Source organism: Camelus bactrianus, chromosome 29, assembly GCF_048773025.1.
Source record: "Camelus bactrianus isolate YW-2024 breed Bactrian camel chromosome 29, ASM4877302v1, whole genome shotgun sequence".
NCBI lineage: Eukaryota > Metazoa > Chordata > Mammalia > Artiodactyla > Camelidae > Camelus > Camelus bactrianus.
Genome location: NC_133567.1, coordinates 23,301,681 through 23,322,803, shown reverse-complemented (window position 1 = coordinate 23,322,803; position 21,123 = coordinate 23,301,681). Strand labels below are relative to the sequence as shown.

Sequence of the window (21,123 nt, the reverse complement as noted above, 5' to 3'; positions counted from 1 at the left end):
GCATAATATGCAAAAAGCGTTTCTCATGAAAGAAAGGCAGTTTGGTCTAAGGATATCTCCACTTCACACTTCTTTACAAAGCTTACGTGCTACTCCCTTCCCCAATTTCCAGCCAGCCACACCCCAGAAATCCACACATCCCAGGTTCATCTGCAATAAGCAATCTAGCCAGACCAATAATGTCCTATTAAATACGTTTCATATACGGGGAATTCCTTGATAATTTTCAACTGGTAAATACTAGGATAAGGCTTATGAGGAGGTCTGGGGTGGCCATTTATTCCTCTGACGGTCCTGGGAAGGGAAAGAATCAGTCATAAACTCGCTGTTAACCTTTGCTTCTCATGACTTGGCTTTGATGTTTATATCCTAAGCTCAAAAATATGATCAACTGTAGGCTTAGAAGATTATCTGAGAAGCCTGTGGTTATCTGAGATTATCTGAGATTATCTGAAATGACTCCATACATATTTGATAATTCATTCAGAATTATTTCTGAAGTAACAATGTAACCCAAAAGAAAACTTTGCATCTTAAAGTAAAGAACAAACTTTTTTTGAACAAAAATAAGTAATTTTGTATTTCTAGGACATTCAAATTGAATTATATTCATAATCAATCAAGTTGTTTTATTATACAAGTTTCTTTTTCATGAAGTGATTGATTCTAAAATTAATTTCTTTTAAAAAATTTTTTCCTGTGTACTTTTTCTATAATATACTTCAAAATGCATAACTCTTATCTTAAGGAAATCCCTAGGTTGCAAAAATATAGAGGAAAGAAGTATTTGATGAGTTAACTCAGGCTGCCCTTGGTGTGGGGGATGTGGTGGGTGGTCTTGGTGCTGAAATGCTCTGGTTTTCATTGGGACTCACACAACAAAAGTGTTCCCACTAAAAACAAAAACAAAGACAAGACCTCCTAAAAAAAAAAAAAAAAAAAAACAGCATCCTTAGGGGACTGAAAAAATAATCAATCCAACATCACAGAGTATTAGGGAAGTTTGTCTGAGCCCTGGGTAGGAAAACAAAGTTCCCCTTAACAATTCTTAATGTTGAACCTGTGCCTCACACAGGTTTGGGGTCCAAATTTACACACATACAAAGAGAAGAATAAGCAGATCTTTTTTTAGCAATGTAGAAATAACCAGCAGAAGTAACGGTAAGTAACAATACTGAATTATTAAGTTGCTGTGAGAGTAGAGCTTAAATGTTCTCACCATACAACACAGCAAAATAGTAATCATGTGAGGTGAAGGATGTGGTGTCTAACTTTATTGTAGTAAAGATTGTGTAAAATATGAGAATATAAAATCATCATATTTTACACCTGATATATCAAGTATATCTCAATAAAGCTGGGGAAAAAATGAAGTATTTTAAGTCCATTTTACTTTTTAAAATAAGGCAAATTAAGAAATAAAGGTCCACCAATAAATAGGACTGAACATTAACAATTTCTTGTCAAAATAGGCAAGTATTTTTATGTCCCCACCTGCAATCCTGGATTTCTTTTCAAGTAACATTTTTACGTTTATAGAAAATGTTTATTAACCAGAGAAATAAGTAAAATTTAATTAATTCAATGTATTTTAATGTTTCAGGAGTCCTCGGAACTCCATGCAGTAAGCAAAACCTCACTTTAAAAGTATTTTCATGTCATGGAAAGAGCATTTTCTATTATGTAAATTATTTCAATTCTTTTTGGAAGAGCAGAGCAAATTTTTGCAATTGAAATACTTATTTTATGTGTTTTAAAAGATGGTTGATATTTTTTAAAAAGCTAAATGGCTGAAGGCTAATACCATGACTTTCCATTCTGTGCTGTGGAAGGAACTGAATCCTGACAATCCAGCTGGGTCTCTGAGATATTCTGCAAGAAAAACCTACTGACGGTAAGAACTGGTTGTCTATAGTTATTTGTGTGTTTAGACCTAGAGTACCAGGAGATGGGTTGTGAAGAATAACTTAGTTTGTGACAAAAAGTAGCAATTCCAACGATCATATTACTGTTTGGGGGGCATGTAGAGCTAAGGTGTGCAGTCAGGGGTTATCTCGGGTCCTATTCTCTCCCATATGTAATATGGATGTGATAACCGCCTATATTTCAATCATCAAAATACTGTCTCCCACTGCGGTCTCCTTGCATGTAGCAGACATGTCACAAGCAGGATGGAAATGAGAGTCCCATGATGCTCCTAGAGATGGTGATCCCACCTTCCTCTACTTCTCTCCTGATCTTGAACTTCCAAAAAAGAAAGAGATGAGCTCATTACTGCAGTTTCATAGACCTCTGATGTAGACTTTGGTGACTTGGCTCTTTTACAAGATTTTGAGTTTCTCAAAGCTCTTAATATTTTTTTTAAAACTCTAATATTTCTTTCACAATTTGCCTGTTAACCAGGATATTCTACACATCTGTTTAAAATGGTACACATACAATGAAAGGATACTGGATTAGATGACAAGGTGATAATTAGAAGTGACAGCAAAGATTCTGAGGGTAATGACCTTTCGATCTATTTAGGGAGACAACACAGATGTAGAAAAACAATAGTTAAAGAAATGGCACATTGTGGTGCCGCGTATTGAAGAAATGCATAAATTTAAATGCTGCAAATGTAATATATTTAATTAGTTTTGAATTAAAGCAGAGGTATAAGTGAAGACTAGAGTTGTCAGATCTCTTAAAGGGCTTTCAATTAAATTCTATTCAGCAGAGGCTTGAGTTTCCATTCTATATAAAGGCTCCATGGGGATAAAATAAGTGATGTGTGGTGTTCTCCTTCAAGGATTTTAGCCTTATTGGCTAAATGGTATGAATCAGAAAAAAAAAAAAATTCATGCTGGAGAAATATACATTTTTTTTACAATTTATGAAATTAATAATGCAATAGAGTTATTAAGACTTACTAGAAAAACTAAGAAGCACATATATAGCTTTCAGAATATTTCAGCCATTTGTAAGAAAATAATAAACTTGTAAGAAATGTTGGAATAAATTGCTCCTGAGCAATGAAATACATTTCCTCTAAAGTGATGTTCATCAAACATACATCTCTTTCTTATGGGCTGAATAGTGTCCCCTCAAAAATTCATGTTGCAGTTCTAATCCCTGCCATGCCTCAAACTGTGACCGTATCTGGAGGTAGGGTCTTTAAATAGGTAAAGTAAAATGAGGTCAGTGAAGTGGGCCTTAATCTAATATAAAGGGTGTCCTTATTAGAAGAGGGAATTTGGACACAGGCATGCACAGAGCGCAGACACTGTGAGGACACAGGGAGAGGATGACCTTCTAAGAGCCAAGGACAGAGACTTGCTCCCGTGCCTTTACTCACAGTCTTCAGAAGACGCCAACCATGTTGACACCTGGTCTCAGACATGCAGCCTCCAGAACTGTGAGGAAATAAATGAAAGCTGTTTAAGCCTCCCTGTCTGTGGTGCTCTGTGATGGTAGCCCGAGCAAACTAAGACACTCTCTTTGCTTAGTTCTAACGTGATCATCATTATAAATCTGAGATAGATGCTTGAGCTACTGGGAGTGGGAAGCAGTATGTCTCATTTTTCATTATATTTTCTAAGAATTTAATTAAGCTAATCAAATTATAAAATACTAATTTTAAAAAACAGGATCACTAAAAAACTGAAAAAGGTAAGAGTAGTTACTTCACAGTGCAGAACTAGAGATGAGGACTTTGGAAGGGTTACTTAAGCCCTTAGGTACTTTTTTTTAAAATTATTTTCATGTATTACTGACAAAAATTAGAAAGAAAGAAGGAGGAAGGAAGGAAGGAAGAAAAAAGAGAGAGAAAGAAAGGAAGAAAGAAAAGAAAGGAAGAAAGAAAAGAAAGAAGAAAGAAAGAAAGAAAGAAAGAAAGAAAGAAAGAAAGAAAGAAAGAAAGAAAGAAAGAGAGAGAGAGAGAGAGAAAGAGAGAGAGAGAAAGAAGGAAAGAGAGAAAGAAGGAAAGAAAGGAAACAACGGACAATGTGATCACACTTAAACAATCATTTAAACAATTCAAATCAAAAACTTTTGTTTAATCCTCACCTATAAATTATTCACAGGGGCATTTCTGACTCTCCAAAGTTCATAAACAGAATTCAGATTGTCCAGGCAGAAGTAATTTGCTGCTTTTAAGCCAAAGCTCTGACCAGTCAGAGAGTTGCCTGGAGGAATTAACCAGAACAAAATCCTGATTAAACTGACTAATTGGCTTGTCTCCTAATGAAAAGCAAAGCAAAGTACATTTCTCTTGAGAGACACAGAGTTATAAAAATAGAAGTTTTCAGAACCACCTCAGAGATGCTGAAATCGCTGACAATAAAATTCAACAAGGTGAAGCCAAGTGAAGAGAATGATGAAAACAAACGAGGCCCTGGCACACGCAGTGAACCGCCGCGACCCACAACACAGGTAGGCTCCCTCCGTTCCTAAATCAGCCTTGATTCTCCTTGTTTCTTGTCTGGTGATGGGTTTTCATAAACACTGTGACATGTGGCTGCTCCTCAGCTTTACCTCCTACCATCTGCTACCAACAGTTATGGACTGTTTCCCATTGGGGTTTATCCCCATCATTTTATATACACTGTACATAGTTGCATTATTGCTTAATAGATACTTAAAAGATTCTAATATGATTTGGAAAAGCTAAGTAAGACTGTTTTTTGCTGATTTTCACTTCTGCCATCATCCAAAATGAAATATTTTCTCAAGGATTAAACAGGTTATGTGATCTAGTTTTAACAGAGAACGTCAAATATCCTGGTCTTAGCAAACTACGTTGTAACAGTAATCTCTCTAGACCAGGAGTTCTCAGCGGGGGGCAGTTTGCACTTGGGACAACGGGCAATGTCTGAAGATACTTTGAGTTGTCACAGGTCAAGGACAGGGAAGCTACTGGCATCTAAAGGGTAAAGAACAGAGGTGCTGCTAAATGTCCTAGAATGTTCAGGTCAGCCCTTCACAACATACAATTATCCAGTTTAAAATTTCAGTTTTGTCAAAGTGGAGGAACCCTGCTCTAGGCAAATCTTTTGTTAGGTCCTAAGTCTGGTCCTCTATAAAATGAAGACAACACTTGTTATACAAACTAAAGACAGTGTAGATAAAGCATCTAGCAGGGACTTCCTAAGTGGCAATACTTATCATCATTAATAATTTGTGGGGTTTTTTAAACATTTAATAATTTGTGTTCTTATGACAGATTTAAGTCCAAGTGATAATTACACGATCAATATTTGCTTACAACTATTTATAGAACAATTTTCATGAATTACTCACTAGATTTAACCAAAAGCACTACATAAGGTTTCTAGAGCAACAATTATCTCCTCATCTAAAAGAGTTGAATGAAAGATATCAAATCTAAGCAAGAGTGTCCCTCAGGGGCTAGAATAGCATGCTCTGATGATTCAGATTTAAATTAGCCTGGAGTATAAAAAATATTGAGATTACTTAATTCTGGCCTTGGAAAATCTGCCTTCCTTTTCCGATCAATGTTGACTGTTTTTGCAGTGGAGAGGAGATGTGGGGAATGTGTTTAGCATGGCTTGATGAGAGTGCCCTCGACTTCTTCCTAATTCTTACGTCAAAATGAATAATCTGACACTTTAAAAGTTATTTACATGTTTTAAAACTTAAAGAATATCACCAGTGTTGAGCTGAGGGCTTCCCCTCAGCTAGCCTTGTTGGGTTTTTCTCTGGAAAAGTCAGTACAGTGATGTTTAACCCTTGCCAGTCATGACTATTTTCCCACGGAGCACATAAAAATAGCTAATACGTTGTTCTCTTGGAGAATGTAACAGCTAACAGGAGTTACTATGTGCCAGGCAAGGAGCTGTCCCTTTCCAAGCACTGCTGTACTGAATCCTCACAATAACCAGAGGTCCTGTTAAAAATTTGCTGCTTACACACAACTAGCAAATTGCAGAGCCTGGGTTGGATCCCTGGTCTAACTGACTTCAGCAACTGAGCGCTAAATCGCTAGGTGATGTCACTTCAAAACAGGAGGAATATTAGTTGAATCAGCTTTTCCAACTCTTTAGCCACAGGATAAAGGGATGTTAGATAGAAGGTAAAAAGAGCAGAAACTCCTTAAAGCGTTGTCTTCCTTTAGAAACATGAATACTGGAGAGGCACTCAGATTAGACATGGGTAGAGCAACTCTTGGCTATATCCCATGCCATTCTGACGCCGTAATTTATGGACATCAGTCAAGAAGTCTACTGGCATCACATATCTTGAAAGTCACATTTGGAGAATTATTTGCATCGATTTTTTCCAGTAACGTGAGTAAAGGAAAAATGGTTTTTCTCCAGTTTCAAATATGCTAAATACCAAAAATGACACAAAGTTAAAACTATTTTCCTCTACAGAATATAACCTTTTAAAATGACATTTAAACAACATGCTTTTGAAACACAAATAGATTATTTGAATCTTACAAGAAAATACGCAGGAATGAATAAATCAATTTATATTGCATTTTTAAGTATCATTTAAACAGTTAATTCTCAAACCAAAATATCAGAAATAATTCAGGTTTGTCAATAACCATTAAATCAAGAAGTACCAACTCAGACTAATCCAAACTCTCTCTCACACTCCAGGATAAGACACTATTCACATAAATCTGCATTTACATACACATAAAACTGTGACGGAAGTATCTGTGGATAACATCATAACATGACGCAAAAGTGCTTCACTGAAATCAGAAGGCTGTATCACTAGTTCTAATATATCCAGAGATCCATACTTTTCTAGCCACCTAATCAATTTCCTGTTCAACAACATAAGAATAATAATAGCTGCCTCATCTAACACATCTGGTTACTGTAAGGCTCCAATTAAATCATCTGATTAATTGGCTTTTCAGTTTAATATGTTCCTGACATACAGTATCTATAATTAATGCCAAACTCCCTATCCAGGCTTACAGGACTCTCAAGATCCTCCTCCCTTCCTTCTTCATTAGCCTTGTCTTCTCACATCTTTTCCCTTCCAAGCATGTCTGTTGTCTCCCCTTCACCTATGTACAGTCACAGCTTAGGCTTTTGCTAAATGTGCATCCTGTGTCTGGATTATTTTCCATGCCTTGTCCATCTAGAAGACAAAAACTTCATCTTGAGTTGTGAATTCAAGAGTCACTTCCTTTTTTTAAATATTTTCTGAAAAATTTTTAGGGGAAGAGGTAATTAGGTTTGTTTGTTTTTATATTTAACAGAGGCACAAGGGATTGAACCCAGGACCTTGTCCATGCTAAGCATGCACGCTATCACTGAATTATACCCTCCCCCGTCACTTCCTTCTCCTTCCCTTCAACTCCACCTTTATGCCCCACCTCTGTCCTCTACAGACATTTAATCATCACCTCTATAGCATTTCATGTCAGTTGCATTTTGTGTGTCTGTTCCCCGGACTAGACTGTGAGCAGCATGGAGGCCAGTCTTTCCATGTCCTAGACTCGTATCCTGTTTTACTCTGTCCCCGTAGGAAAGTCTTCAGGTATACACTGGCCACATCCACTGAGCTAAACCTACATTTCAAAGGGAAGCTTAGATGTTCAGACAGATGATGAGGTAGAGGTGAATGAAATCATGGAGAGAAAAAAGAAGAGAGCTATGAGTAAAGGCACTAAAGTCCTTTCCTCTCTCCATCATTTTAAGGTCTATCGTTAAAAACCTAGTCGGGGAGCAATGCTAGGGCTGCGGGAAGTGAGAACCAGAACTGGGAGGAACACGTGCCAGGGAGTCGCAGCAGCCACACTGACAAAAACAGAGAATGCCTCTCGCCAGAAAACTGTGCAGGTCGGGTTTGATTATTCAATAGTAGAGCCAAGAGCACTCATTCAAGTGCAAAGATTTTCATTTTTAGTACATTATACACAAATGATCAATTTTAATGATTGGCTTGATGAGTGACTCAAAACCTCTGTGTTATATTTTATGTTCAACTTCATTTTTATGTAAATTCACAGATACAATCTCTATATTTTTTTTCCTCAAAGGGAGAAAACAAAAATGAAAAGAAATCTCTCGAAACCGAGATGCCTCCAGTCTCATCTGAAGAGTCACACACCAAAATCCAAGGTCAGAACCCAAATCTGTAGGAAAAAACTAAAAAGTAGAATGTGTATTTCTCTGAAATGTATTGTCTAATGAAACACCTGTCTTTGACTAGGTAAGTCACCTAGGGTCACATTTGAGACTATTTGAATATCTGAATATTTCTTTATTCAATCACTTTTATTCAACAGATTTTTTTTATCACCTACCAAAATGGGCCAAGTTTGTGTTAACATTAGCATATAATGAACAATGTAATTTCAGAGAAAGGTTATACAAACAATAAAAATAAACGTGGATTATATGTGTTTAAAGGTTTTCTGCCCACACCTCTCCTCTTCTCCCTTTAAACTCTCTCCATTAGAAAGCTCATCTACTCCCAAGGCTACCATACTAATTTCTACATCGATGATTCCAAATCCATAGCAAACCAATTTCTTTTTTAATAACCTGTCCAATATTTCCAAGTAATCTCTGGACAAATGTCCCTGTATGTTCTGCTGCCATCCCAAAGACAGCATGTCTAAAATTGAATTCCCTTATCATCCCCTTCACATAAGCTCCCTTCCCTGATTTATTTCTATTCCTAGTCCTGTCACTCTTTTTCAGGCTCCCAAGCTCAAAACCTAATTCATATTTTATTCCTCTATCTAGGTTGTCCTATAAAGGAAATTAGTCCTCAAATCTCCTTTCATAATGGCCCTCACACCCACTTCATTCCTTTCCAATCCCACCACCAATACGATCCTTATTAGTAACTCATGCCTACGCTGCTCCCGGGCTCTAAGTGATCTCTTGTGGTTAGGACTCTGTTTCACTCAGTCTCTCCCCTTTTCTTCCAGCCCTAACCGTTTAGCAGTTTACTTTCCATTAAGCAATTTCAATCTCACGTCTCTGCTAGTCTCTCCTAAAGAACCTTCAGCACCTCAATATTGACTGCAGGACAAAATCTAAATTACTCCACCTGACTTTATAGGATCTACTAAAATCTATCCCCAGCCCCTTTTTCTAGGTCTTCTATCCTGTTTCTCTCCAGTATGAACACCACACTGTCACCAAGAAAACACAAAAACGACAGAGGAATCCCTAGAACAGAGTATGCTGTTGTTAAAAAATGAAAATGAAATTATTGTTATCCGTGGATTGACCTGGAGATCATCACACAAAATGAAGGAATCCAGAAGGAGAGAAAAATGTCATGATATCACTAATATGTGGAATCTAAAAAAACAAAACAAAACAAAAAAAACCAAAGACACAAATGAACTTATTTACAAAACAGAAACAGACTCACAGACATAGAAAACAAACTCATGGTTATGAAGAGGGAAAGGAGGTAGGGAGGGACAAATTGGGAGCCCAGGATTTGTAGATACTAACCATTATATATAAAATAGAGAAACAGCAAGGTCCTACTGTAGAGCACAGGGAACTATATTCAATACCTTGTAATGGCCTATAATGAAAAAGAATATGAAAAAAATACATATATAGGTATAACTGAATCACTATGCTGTACATCAGAAATTAACACAGCATTGTAAATTGACTACACTTCAATTAAAAAAATATTATTGTTACAAAACTGGAGTAAATGTTTCTGATTTTCATCTACTAGACAAAAGTCTGTGTGATAATTTTTAATGACTTTCTATTTTTACTAGAACAAATTTTTGAGCTGAGGCACAAATGAGCTTTCAGTACCCAAAATTTCTATCTCTAAGGAAGCAAAATAAGAAATACACGAAAATTAGAAGCAAGATTGTAAATAAAAAAGCAAATCACAAGAAAGACTGTAAGTAAACAAATTCCTCGAAAGACATATGCCCACAGTCAAAAGCTGAAGAAATGGTTCTACTGTCATTATACTTGCCTGCTCCTATTTAAGAGAAAAACAAAGGACTCACTTGAAGAAATAGCAGTTTAACAGAAAAATGTAGAATAATCTTGAATAACGGGAGGAAGATAATATGTTCCCAGTTAGGAGGAAAACATTACAAGGATAAAGATCTATTTTTGGTAATGGATTCTTATGTCTATTTTTTTATGATCTCCTCCTTATCCATTTTCAACAATACATTAAAAAAAAGAAAAAAGAAAATCAAAGGGAGAAAATTCACTTTAGCTTTCTTGATTTTATTTATTTATTTACTTCTTCATTCTGAAGAACAGCTCTGTGTTTTTACTATTCTGATCAGAATGTAGAGAATACGTCCTTGTTCCTGGACAGATCAGCTGTTTTCTACACCATCCTTCTTTTGCATTTTCATCTTAGCCAAGAAGACACAGTATCTTCCAGAGAGTCAGCCGTTACTATCCAAAGGGATAGGGGGAGGGGAGTGAATGTTCTGCAATAAGGTTTTCAGCATAATGCAGCTTAATAGAACCTCCTAGCTGATTACTTAAGCTACGTCCTTCAATTGTTAAATTATCTGATTTAAAATATTTACTATGATGTGTCACTGAAAGAGGGAAGAATTTAATAATCATTAATGCTCCATTTCTGATAAAAGTTCCCATGTATAAAACTTACACAAATAGTCAGGCTAATAAACGGAGGATATAATAAAAAAAAAAAGGTGTGTTATTGACATGAACTGTGGTTAACAAATGGAAGTACTGAGGAAGAGAGAAACCTCGTACAGTAGAAATCAAATCTACATAAGCTGAGGGAAGAAAAAAACCCACAGAATTGTCTAGATAATTCAAACTATAATTCTGATTTACTCTGAGTTATTGTATGATAGTGATGGTTTTAAATCTACAGTTCTCACATACAAATACAACCTTAATGGCATGAAACCAAAGATCACGTCTTTGGAATTACAAGTTCATTCTTCTTCCCGTTATACTTTTTTCAAAGTGTATTTGTAAGCTTAATTTTTCATGGCTGGTAATAAAAAAAAAAACTCTTTCGTGGAAGCTCCATTTAACTGAGGAGCTATTTGAGTGGGAAGGGAAAAAAAATAGTTTCATTTAAATCTGCAGACTTAGCATGTCTTCAAAAACTTTACTACGAATAACAGTCACATTTAAGAGATTTTGTTTTGAAAAAGCAAAAGCAAAATTATTAGTGTTTAAAGATAGCCTCATATACGTGCTTGGTATTTTTGCGTCTTCACTTCAAAACACCCAGGTGCAATGTCATAATATCTGCAGATGTGGATTTCTGATTATAGAACTCTTATCTTCTGCAGAGCTTGCTTTAATTTATATCTGCCGAGGAAATGAAGAACGCAACACATTTTGGATTCAAATAAAGATAACTTACTAAAGTCCTCTTTTGATTACAATCATCTTTCTTAGGCTTCGCTTTCCTTACATTACATGAAATGCTTCTTTAAACCAATGTTTTGGTGCCAGCAGAGGATATCTAGATGACTTACCTAGTGATTTATGAGGTCGTAAAGTGACTCTATTTTTGCAGAAATGGATCGAAGTAGGTACGCACAGCTAGGATGGTGTGGCAGGCTGAATAATGCCCCCTCAAAGACATCTACACCCCCACCCCCGAAATCTATGAATAGGTTAACTTACTTATTAAAAAATTGCTAATGTTATTAAGTATCTGGAGATGGGAAGATTATTCTGGGTTAGGGGGCCTCAGTGTAGTCACAGGGTCATTATAAGTGGGAGGCAAGAGGTTCAAAAGCAGAAGAAGGAGATGAAATGATGTGGCTGCGTTGATGCAGTCTGAGGATGGGGAAGGGAACCATGAACCAATGAATGCAGGCAACCCCTATAGGCTGGAAAAGATCAGGAAACAGATTGTCTCCTAAAACCTCCAGAAGGAACACTTTCCTTCACGCTTATCTTAGACTTCTGATTTACAGAACTACAAATGAATGTATCTGTTTCGTTAAGCTATTAAATTTGTGATAATCTGCTACAGCAATAGAAAACTAACGTATATGGCTTTAAAATGCACCAGACTTTAAAAAGTCACAATAAAAATAATGAAATTAAGTTTTAGTCCAAGCAACCATGTAATTCACACTAAACGCAGTATTTCACACTACAAGGAGCATTGATTTTAGAGTTTGATGCCCCAGAATTCAAATTCTAACTCTGCTGCTTACTGGTTTTGTGTGACCTCAGTCTAGACGTTTAACATCTCTGCATCTCATCTCACTCACATACAAAATAAGGATAATATTGACATCACTAGGTTGTGGGGATGAATTTAATTACTACATGTAAAGCATTTAGCGTGGAGGTTGGTAAACTCCAGGGCTGATAGAGGTCAGAAAGCATAAATGAGGGTCCTGGACGCCCCGTCTGAAGAGCCCAGAGGCCACTGAGCCCTGGCCAATCGCTTCCGTGTGGGGTAAGAGTCAAGTGCTCCCGGACATCCCATCCTCAGTCTGGAGAGACTGCCAAGACAAATTTTAACGTGAGATTTCCCGGTTTTTAAATGTTGACTTCATATTGTTTAAATATTCCCTTTTTTAAATCACGGAAAGCAAAGCTGAATTCTTGTCAAATTTCGCCCATACTACCCTTCTGCGGCCTCTAACCAACCACGTGTAGGTAGTCCCTGTTGTTCAAACCTGTGAACAGTGATGGCCCGAGACAAGATGTTTTTGGTTATCCTTACTCTCCCCTTCCTCTTCGCTCATGACCTCCATCCCAGATTGTGTTGCCATCAGACTGCAAGGATGGGGTTCGCTCTGGACCTCCTGGGCCAAACAGCTCTCTACAGCCAAGATCCCAGGTTTCCAGGTCCAGGACAGTCCTGGGTCTGCAGAGGCAGCTCATCCCATCTATCCAAAATCTGACCTAGCCTGCTTCTCAGCCAGCAATTAGTTTGAACAGAAATCCAGAGAGCTAAAACCTGCTCTGGGGCTAAAACTGCTCCAAAAAATAAAGTCTATTAATTTTTAAAATATAGTCAGAAAAGAAAAAAAGGAAGGGGAAGCTTGTTTAAGCAGGAAGCCACTCTTTAGTCCTTGGCAGCAACAATCAGCTTAGACAATTTAATTTGTTTTGTATGGAATAAGAAAATAGCCAGACTGTCCACTGAAGTTTAATTTACAGGAATCAGCAAAGGCTTCCTTATGTAGCATCAACCATAGTTCGACAGGCAGGCATGAGAGGTACTACTGTGGCTAATTTCAGGAGTATGGTCCACTCTCTGTGACTGTGGGCCAGTCCATCAGCCAAAGGATAAGGTAGGAATACAGAAACTACAACCACAAAAAACAAATAAACAAATGAAACTTTTTAATCAAAATTACTCAAAGCATATTTCTTTGCTTCATCCAGAAAGGAATAGTCTTATATAAGATACAATGAGACTATATTTCAGTTTTAAAAATAATAATTATAATTTTTTAAAGTCATTGTAGGTAGGGATAAAATTTTTTCAAAAAGAACTCAATGAGAAATACTCTTTCAAAAATGTTATCTAATATGATGCAGTCAAATGCTCTACCACTGAGCTATACCCCCTAAAAATGACATCGAATGTGATGATGAACAAAAGGAATGAGAAATGAATAAGCCTGGCATGTGAAATTTCTGAAAACTTAGTCTAGGAAAAAGATAAATATAATTATGCTTCAGAGTTTGAAATGATGAAGAAAATTCCCAACCACACTGGTTTGGCAAAGGACAGAGACATAATCAAGGCACTTCCAGCATCAAGGGCTCATCGTAAGAAAACCTGCAGGTAACTGGACCTGAAAAGCCGTTCGGGGGACAGAGGCATCCCTGGGAGCTACTTACTTCCTCTGATTCTTGCTCACAGTCAACATGGCTTCATTTCTAGTGACTCCTACGCATATCTGCTCTGGACTCCTCTCACTCCCATCTACTAACTTCCAGGTCCAAATTCCAGAAAGAGCAGCCTGCCTGACTTAGATAACAACCACTGTTGCCGCTGGGCAGAGCCTTCATACCACCGCCATGGTCACCAGCCAGCTGTGGGCGGGCTGCCTCCCCCCGATCAGGCACCCAGTTGGGTGCACAACCAGTTACCATTTCTGCTTGTGATGCAGTAGAGATGGAGAAAGCATGTCAGCTAAAAGGAGAAGTTAGGGCTAGATCGCATACTCTTTTAAATATCAACTAGAAGACGAGACTGAAAGAATTCCCCAGTTTTAGGTGGGAGGGTATAGCTTAGTGGTAGAGCGCATCCTTAGCATGCATGAGGTCCTGGGTTCAATCCCTAGTACCTTCATTTAAAAAAAATTCCTCAGTTTCCACCTACTTTTTTAAACTAAAATCTTGAGACTCTAATGTGGATACAGTGAGTGTTTCGGCTATATATATATATATTTTTTGTAGTTTACGTAATAAAATATTTGCACAACTCAATTACATCAAATTCTGTTTTTCGGCTTCTTTCTGCTAAAGCTGAGCTGATTTGTAGGAAATTCCATCTTGCTTTCTTTCCTGATCCTTGCAACCTTTTTAAGGAAATAGAAGCTCCTGAATGTGCCACATACATCAATGCTGTGCAGACCTAAAAGAGTTACTATATCCCTTTTTGGGGGGGAAAAAAAGATAATTTTAATTTACCCCAGTCTGGCTAGTGGAACATTTTGTGTTTACATTGCATTTTCTTGGAGTCTTTATCTAATCCTCACAGAAATCCCCATGACAAAAGTGTTTCTCATTTTATGGATGAGGAAACTGTTACAGGAAAGCGACTTATCCCCAGTCACCCAGAGATTAGTGACGTAAGGATTAAAGCTCTCTCCTTGGTGCCCAACACCAGCAACCCACCACCACATTCCTTAAAACCTGCACCTAAAATGTGTTTTCTAGATGAATTAACTCCAACAAAAAAGTCCCTGAAACTAAGCATGACACGGAGAGAAGGCAGGATTTCCTTGATCCCGACACAGCACCAAAGCTACCTTAGATGGATCCGTTCTCTTTTTTGTTTGTTGTTGTTCATTTCTTTACCTGTGATGATATATCTTTAAGCAAAAAATCTGCCCAAATATAAAAATTCCTTCTTTTATATTTGGGACTTTTTAGCACGTTCAGGCTGACTAGAGGAACTCTAACCTCTGACCAGATTCAAGGACCCCATCCCGTCTCCCTTGCCACAGTCCCCGGGTCCCCTGTACACCTCCAGCAATGGGGCTTTCCCTGCCTCACAAAACTGTGTATTCTGCTGTTAGACAAGTTTAGTTGTTAGACCATTTGGGGTTTTGTTTGCTTGTTTTGTAAATTCCATTGATGGACCCTTCCTCTCTCTTCTGGAGTGAATATATAAAATAAATCTATTTTCTTTCCTATTTAAACAGCCCTTCAAAGAATTTGAAATAACTGCTAGGTCACTAGTTAGTTTTTAATACGTTAGCCAAAGAACTTAAGTTCCTTAGCCATTCCTCCTGTAGGATGGTTTCCAGAACTCTCACCTATTCTGACTCCTTCTCCTCTGGATTTTTTGCCCCCTCTGGATTTTTATAGATTGCATGGATGCTTCTTAATATAAACCATTCCGTGTTTCTGTTCTGTGGCATTTTAAGGTGCTCTGTCAGATTCCATTTTATACGCATTGCTATAATGTTTGTCAAATTCCTCCGTGCCCTTTGACAGTCTGCAAAGATACAATGAAATTTCAAGTGGGATCAAAGATTAAAACTATTCTAAGAACATTATGTGTTCTAGCAACTACAAAATTAACCACAAGCTGAGTCAAAAAGACAATCTTTGGTGCCAGAAAATAGCCATTAATCATACACTTCTTAAAAGTGTGTTATTCATTATTTTAACTCCAAATGTTCATTCATTAAGATGGGAACAATAGTGCCACTTATGCATCTAATCAAAGGACTCAGACTCAGCCTTTATTAATTCATCTAACATCTAGAACTCAGGTACTGTTGGTGTCTAATTAAAGGAGGTTTGTTTTTGAGACAGAGCCCACAATATACGTGGTGTTTCAAGAGTTCGAAATTTAACTAAGTGATATTATCACCTGCATCAAACATCCCAACCAATGAAAGCATTTTCAGGCCCCCTTTTTATATTCTTCTGAAAAATGAGCCAGTTAAACCAACGCCTATTTAACGACCTTATCCCCAAATTAGGTTCTTTCTTTGAATCCCTCCTTTTCCAGCCATTGTTTAGTGCCACTGATAGCACGTGGAAGGTTAATGGCTTTCTGCATCAATTGTTTCCTCTCTTGGAGAGGGAAGCAGGTGCTTCACACCTGTGCAGGTCTCCACCACGCGCAGCTCCAGGGGAGTCAGACAGGCGGGAAGTGTATCACAGAGGCCCAGGGTGAGATGCTGCCAGGCTGGAGACAGAATCAGCCAGGTGCGTGCAGGGCAAACCCAGCGCTCATTCTTGTACATTCAATAAAAGCAACAGTATCAGAACACTTTGATGTCTGCCATGGGCACACATTCCAGGGCAGGATGGGGCCAAGTGTACTGATGAGATCTGGCAGTTGCTATGCAGTGCACAAAGAGCACAGCTGGCAGAAAGTTTTATTCTATCCACTGGGGCAGTGACAAAAAGGGGAATCCTGTTGTCCATGCGTGAAGCTGGGAAGCAGTACAACGCGCGGTTCGCAAAACTTCACCCAGATGCCAAAGCAAGATTTGCCATGTATTTTAGTTTCCTCTTTCATGATGAGGATGATGCAAACAGTCGGACCATCTGTTCCCACAAGCAAATAACACGCTGCATGGAGAAAAAGACACCCACACTGACTGTAGTTGATGGAGATCTTTTTGTTTTAAGTCTTCGTGGGTATTTTTTAAGTTGTTTTGCATTGAATCCAAGAATAGGAAATAACTGGTTTCTCATCTTCATCAACAAGCTATAATTGAGCATTTCTTTTATAATTAAAATGCTTATCCACAAAGCAAATTTGGCTATAATTAATTTCTAAATAGCCTAGATTTGTCATAATAGAGGCAGCGCCATTTTCAAAGGGCTTGGTGATGCCTAGAGGAGACCTGGTGAGATGGGATAAATCTACTTAGAGTTAGTTTAATCCAAGTGTTATCAGGATAAACAAAAATTCCTTATTAGAATGGAAGAAAAGAACTATTGCAGAACAGTTGGTCTGTAGTTGGTACTAGCAGAAAGGTAACACCGTACTGTCATATGTATGCTGTGACTTGAATGAGTGATGAAAGTCGTATGAAACAGCTTAATTCCTGAGCCTCTGTAAGAAAGACTCACGAAAAGCCTCTTAAAGAAAATTCTGATTTACAGATTCTGCTTGTTTTATATTCAGGAGGGGTTTTTTTAATCTGAATTCTTTTACTCATTTTTTATGCTCTATTTCAATCCTAATATTCTTTTGGGGACAGGTGTTCCTAGAAAATGTAAGTCCACCTAATAGTTCATAGTCCTTTTTTTTTTTTTTTTTTTTTTGATCCAGACTCCGATGAGGAGCTCATGTTAACCCTAGATCCTCTCCATGTAAAAATACATAAACAACATACAGTTTTAAGAGTTCCAATCCATGAATGTACTGGCATCCACGGCCAGAATTTAAGAATTGTGTTTTAAAATATTTTACAGTGATCGCCCCCAATATTGGCAGATATAGGAAAAATACTTGGCTGTCACTTTCTTAGGCACGATGTCAGAAATCTGAAAAATGACTGAAGGCCAATATTTTGGGAAAATATGACTGGACTCAAATACGTAGGGAAATTAGATCCTTCTCTCTTATTTCTATCAAAAGCCTCTTAGTAAAAAATGATGTAAGGAAAGTGTGTGTTTCCTATCTTTCAGCCAAAATTACTATAATTCCAAAATAAAGGTAGATGAAGATATATATAATGAACAAAATCATCTTGAGAAATCCAGGGGTTTAAACTTTCTTATTCGTAAAATTTTTAAAACTGGAAGTAGTGACTCAACTTTATAAGTCCCTTTACTCTTGAAATAGGCTCCCAAAAAGTTTAGTTCATTGAAAAATTTTAGATGGATCATAAGAATTTTCATACTAAAGGATTTGTACAGTGAAAACCTTTGTAAAGTAAGTGATCATTCTCTGATTTATCATTTTTGCAATCTGGATTTTCAATACTGGTTTGGCTTAAGTTTTTTAAAATTATAATATACTACAATAAAATAAGAATTATGATTTGGGCTTTGGTTTCAATTTTCTAAGCACAGTACATTCAATTAAAAATAAATTAGAAACTGTGGATGATGAATTAAATTGTATTTATTCTATTCCTTTGCTCTCTCTATATTTTCTTTTTATATTAAACAATTTACTTTCATTAAAATCTTCTCTAAAATCCAAATATTTATCAGTAAATTGATTATTCTCTAGGCAAATTGCAATTTAAAGTACATTAATTGGAAATTGTACTTATAGGCTTGAAGGGAGAAATTTTATTTTTGGACGGAAAATGAAGCTAGTACATATTAGATTGCATTGCTTCTTCAGAAAAGAGGTCATAGCTAAAGATGATGAAACCAAGAGCAAAGATTTGATTTCATTTAAAAAATCAGAATGCAAAATCCTAAAACAATGCCGATCACATCATTTCTGCCTAATTTATTTTTCTGCATTTTCTGACGCCTCAGTTTCAGCCACATATCATGAATACTTTAGCAGAACTGAAAATGCCTTTTGAATGATGACTCCCTATTAATTTCAGCTTTGCTAATATCAAAAAGAAATATACCATGTGAACTTTTTGTTACATAATACACAAAAATTTAAATATAATTTTACTTGAATTGAATTGCATGCTTTTAATTGGAGTATAATTGATTTACAATGTTGTGTTAGTTTCAGGTGCACAGTCCTGTGATTCAGTTATAAATATACATATACAGGTATATATTCTTTTTCAGGTTCTTTTCCACTATAGGTTATTATAAGATATTGAATATAGTTCCCTGTGCTATATAGTAGGTCCTTGTTGGTTATCTGTTTTATAGATAGTAGTGTGTATATGTTAATCTCAAATTCCTAACTTATCCTTCCCCTCATCCCTTTCCCTTTTGATGACCATAATTCATTTTCTATGTTTCTGAGTCTATTTCTGGTTTCTAAATAAGTTCATTTGTATAATTTTTTTAGATTCCACATAAAAGGATACCATATGATATTTGTCTTTCTCTGACTAACTTTACTTAATATGATTATCTCTAGGTCCATCCATGTTGCTGCAAATGGCATTATTTCATTCTTTTTTATGGCTGAGTAGAATTCCATTCTGTATATGTAAATATACCACATCTTCTTTATCCAGTCACCTGTCAATGGACATTTAGGTTGCTCCCATGTCTCAGCTATTGTAAATACTGCTGCTATGAACATTGGGGTGCATATATCTTTTTGGGTTAGAATTTTCTCCAGATAAGCCCAGGAGTGGGATTGCTGGATCATATGATGTAAGCATAATTTTTTATCAGTTTGAAGGTGTCCTCCTGCCTAAGGTCCCACTTTGTTTATCCAGAATCATAGGGGAGGAGTTCCTGAGAAGACTATTCTGGAAAAAGAAGCAGCATCTCTTGTGATTTATATTGTCCAATAAAGCTGTATCAAGAGTGGCATATGTTCAATCTATATCTTGTTTCCTCTCTACAGATAAAACCTCTGAGAAAACTGCACTCAGAAATCAGACTGTAAACCCTGACTCTCAAAATCCAGCAGAGTCAACTGGAACAAAGCCAGAGCAGGAGGACATGGGGCCTGGGAAAGAAGGCCTGGTCAGGTGAGAATTCAACAGAACACATAGTACTGCACTGAAAAATTCAGACAGCTATTCCCCACTTTAGCTGAGCAAAGGTTAGGAGAACTACGGTAGTCACATAATACAGGAAAACTGAGCCAGAACTGAAAGGTCTTTTCTGTCCAGTTCTTTGTCCCTTACCAACCAGACATGACCATAACCAGGATCTGTGGGCAGATCAGTTTGCTATAGGCCAAATCTCACCAACAAAAACATTGTAGTCACATGTCTGTGTCATTAATACCATCTCGAAAACAGCCTACATATTTACTATGCAGGCATGAATTTTAAAAAGAAGTTTGAAGAGAATGTATGAATCTGTTCTGAATTCACAAAGAAATAACCAGAACAATTCTGTAAATATTTTATTGTTTCAGAATATTGATTATTACTTCCGTTCACCTGCTAAAGAAAGTATGGTATGATAACCAAGAATCATTATAAAAACGGATAATCTTTATGCTACTTAAGGAATACATTTATATAAATACTTCCTACAAAATTGCTGGAAATCTCACAAAGGAGTTGGCAAATTCAATGTGAATCAGTGAATCCACAATAAAACCCAACTAGAAGCCCCTTCTTCTTGCCACTTCTTGGCATGTTATTATTCACCTGCTGATCCAATTTGAATTGCTTAACTCTAGTTAATGTAATTGCAATAGGCTTATAAGACAATAAAAGCAAAAAGAGTTTTTACAGGCAAGAAGCATTGTCATTTATAAAGAAGCCAAAAGGACCTACTCCTCCCCAAACCCCCTTTCCCATTTCTCTCTCAGCAGCTCTACTGCATTAAACTGTGTGCTGCCAATAGGTGTCACCATGAAAATCTAGGACCTGGTGTATTAGACTGAACAATAGGCATCAGAAAGAGTGCTTTTCAATGAACACAAATTCGACTGTATACAAAAGTAAACACAAGCTCACTCTACCACACACACACACGCACAGTTTGACAAAAACTAAACCTGACATATTATTTAGACAGAGAGAAGATGTGTAAGCTCTGGAGTAAAGACCAGGGGTAAGTAATTATTTGTATTATTTCTATAATTGTGGTGTTTGCAGATGGTTTACGGTCCTGTTAGTGGATCATCGTTATCTTCACTTCGCGGGTAAGCAGCCAAGGCATGAAGAGGTTAATTAGTTTGCTTATAGTTCAGCTCAGCAAAGATTAGACGGCAAAAGACTCAGATCCCCGAGTGGAGATTTTTCCTCCCTCCCACCAATACACTCGCCTTTATTCATCAGTTTAAACTTCTGAGCTGATCTCTCTTTCTTGCGTTTATTTTGGTGTATTTAATTGTTTGTAATAACCAGGGAGACAGGTAGGTTGTCAAAGGACTGAATTGGAAGCCATAACTAAGGTTTTTTAGGGA

The 21,123-nt window shown here is 37.0% G+C and overlaps 1 protein-coding gene across 1 annotated transcript in view; it reads left to right on the top strand.

The window, feature by feature from the left end:
* Nucleotides 1-4,302: 4,302 nt before the first annotated feature.
* Nucleotides 4,303-21,123, top strand: part of CNGB3 (cyclic nucleotide gated channel subunit beta 3) — a 109,852-nt gene continuing 93,031 nt past the window's right edge. Inside the window, exons 1-3 of the mRNA XM_010952037.3 lie at nucleotides 4,303-4,413; nucleotides 8,009-8,090; nucleotides 19,600-19,726. Coding sequence (XP_010950339.2) covers nucleotides 4,303-4,413; nucleotides 8,009-8,090; nucleotides 19,600-19,726 — 320 coding nt within the window. The remainder of the gene's footprint in view (nucleotides 4,414-8,008; nucleotides 8,091-19,599; nucleotides 19,727-21,123) is intronic.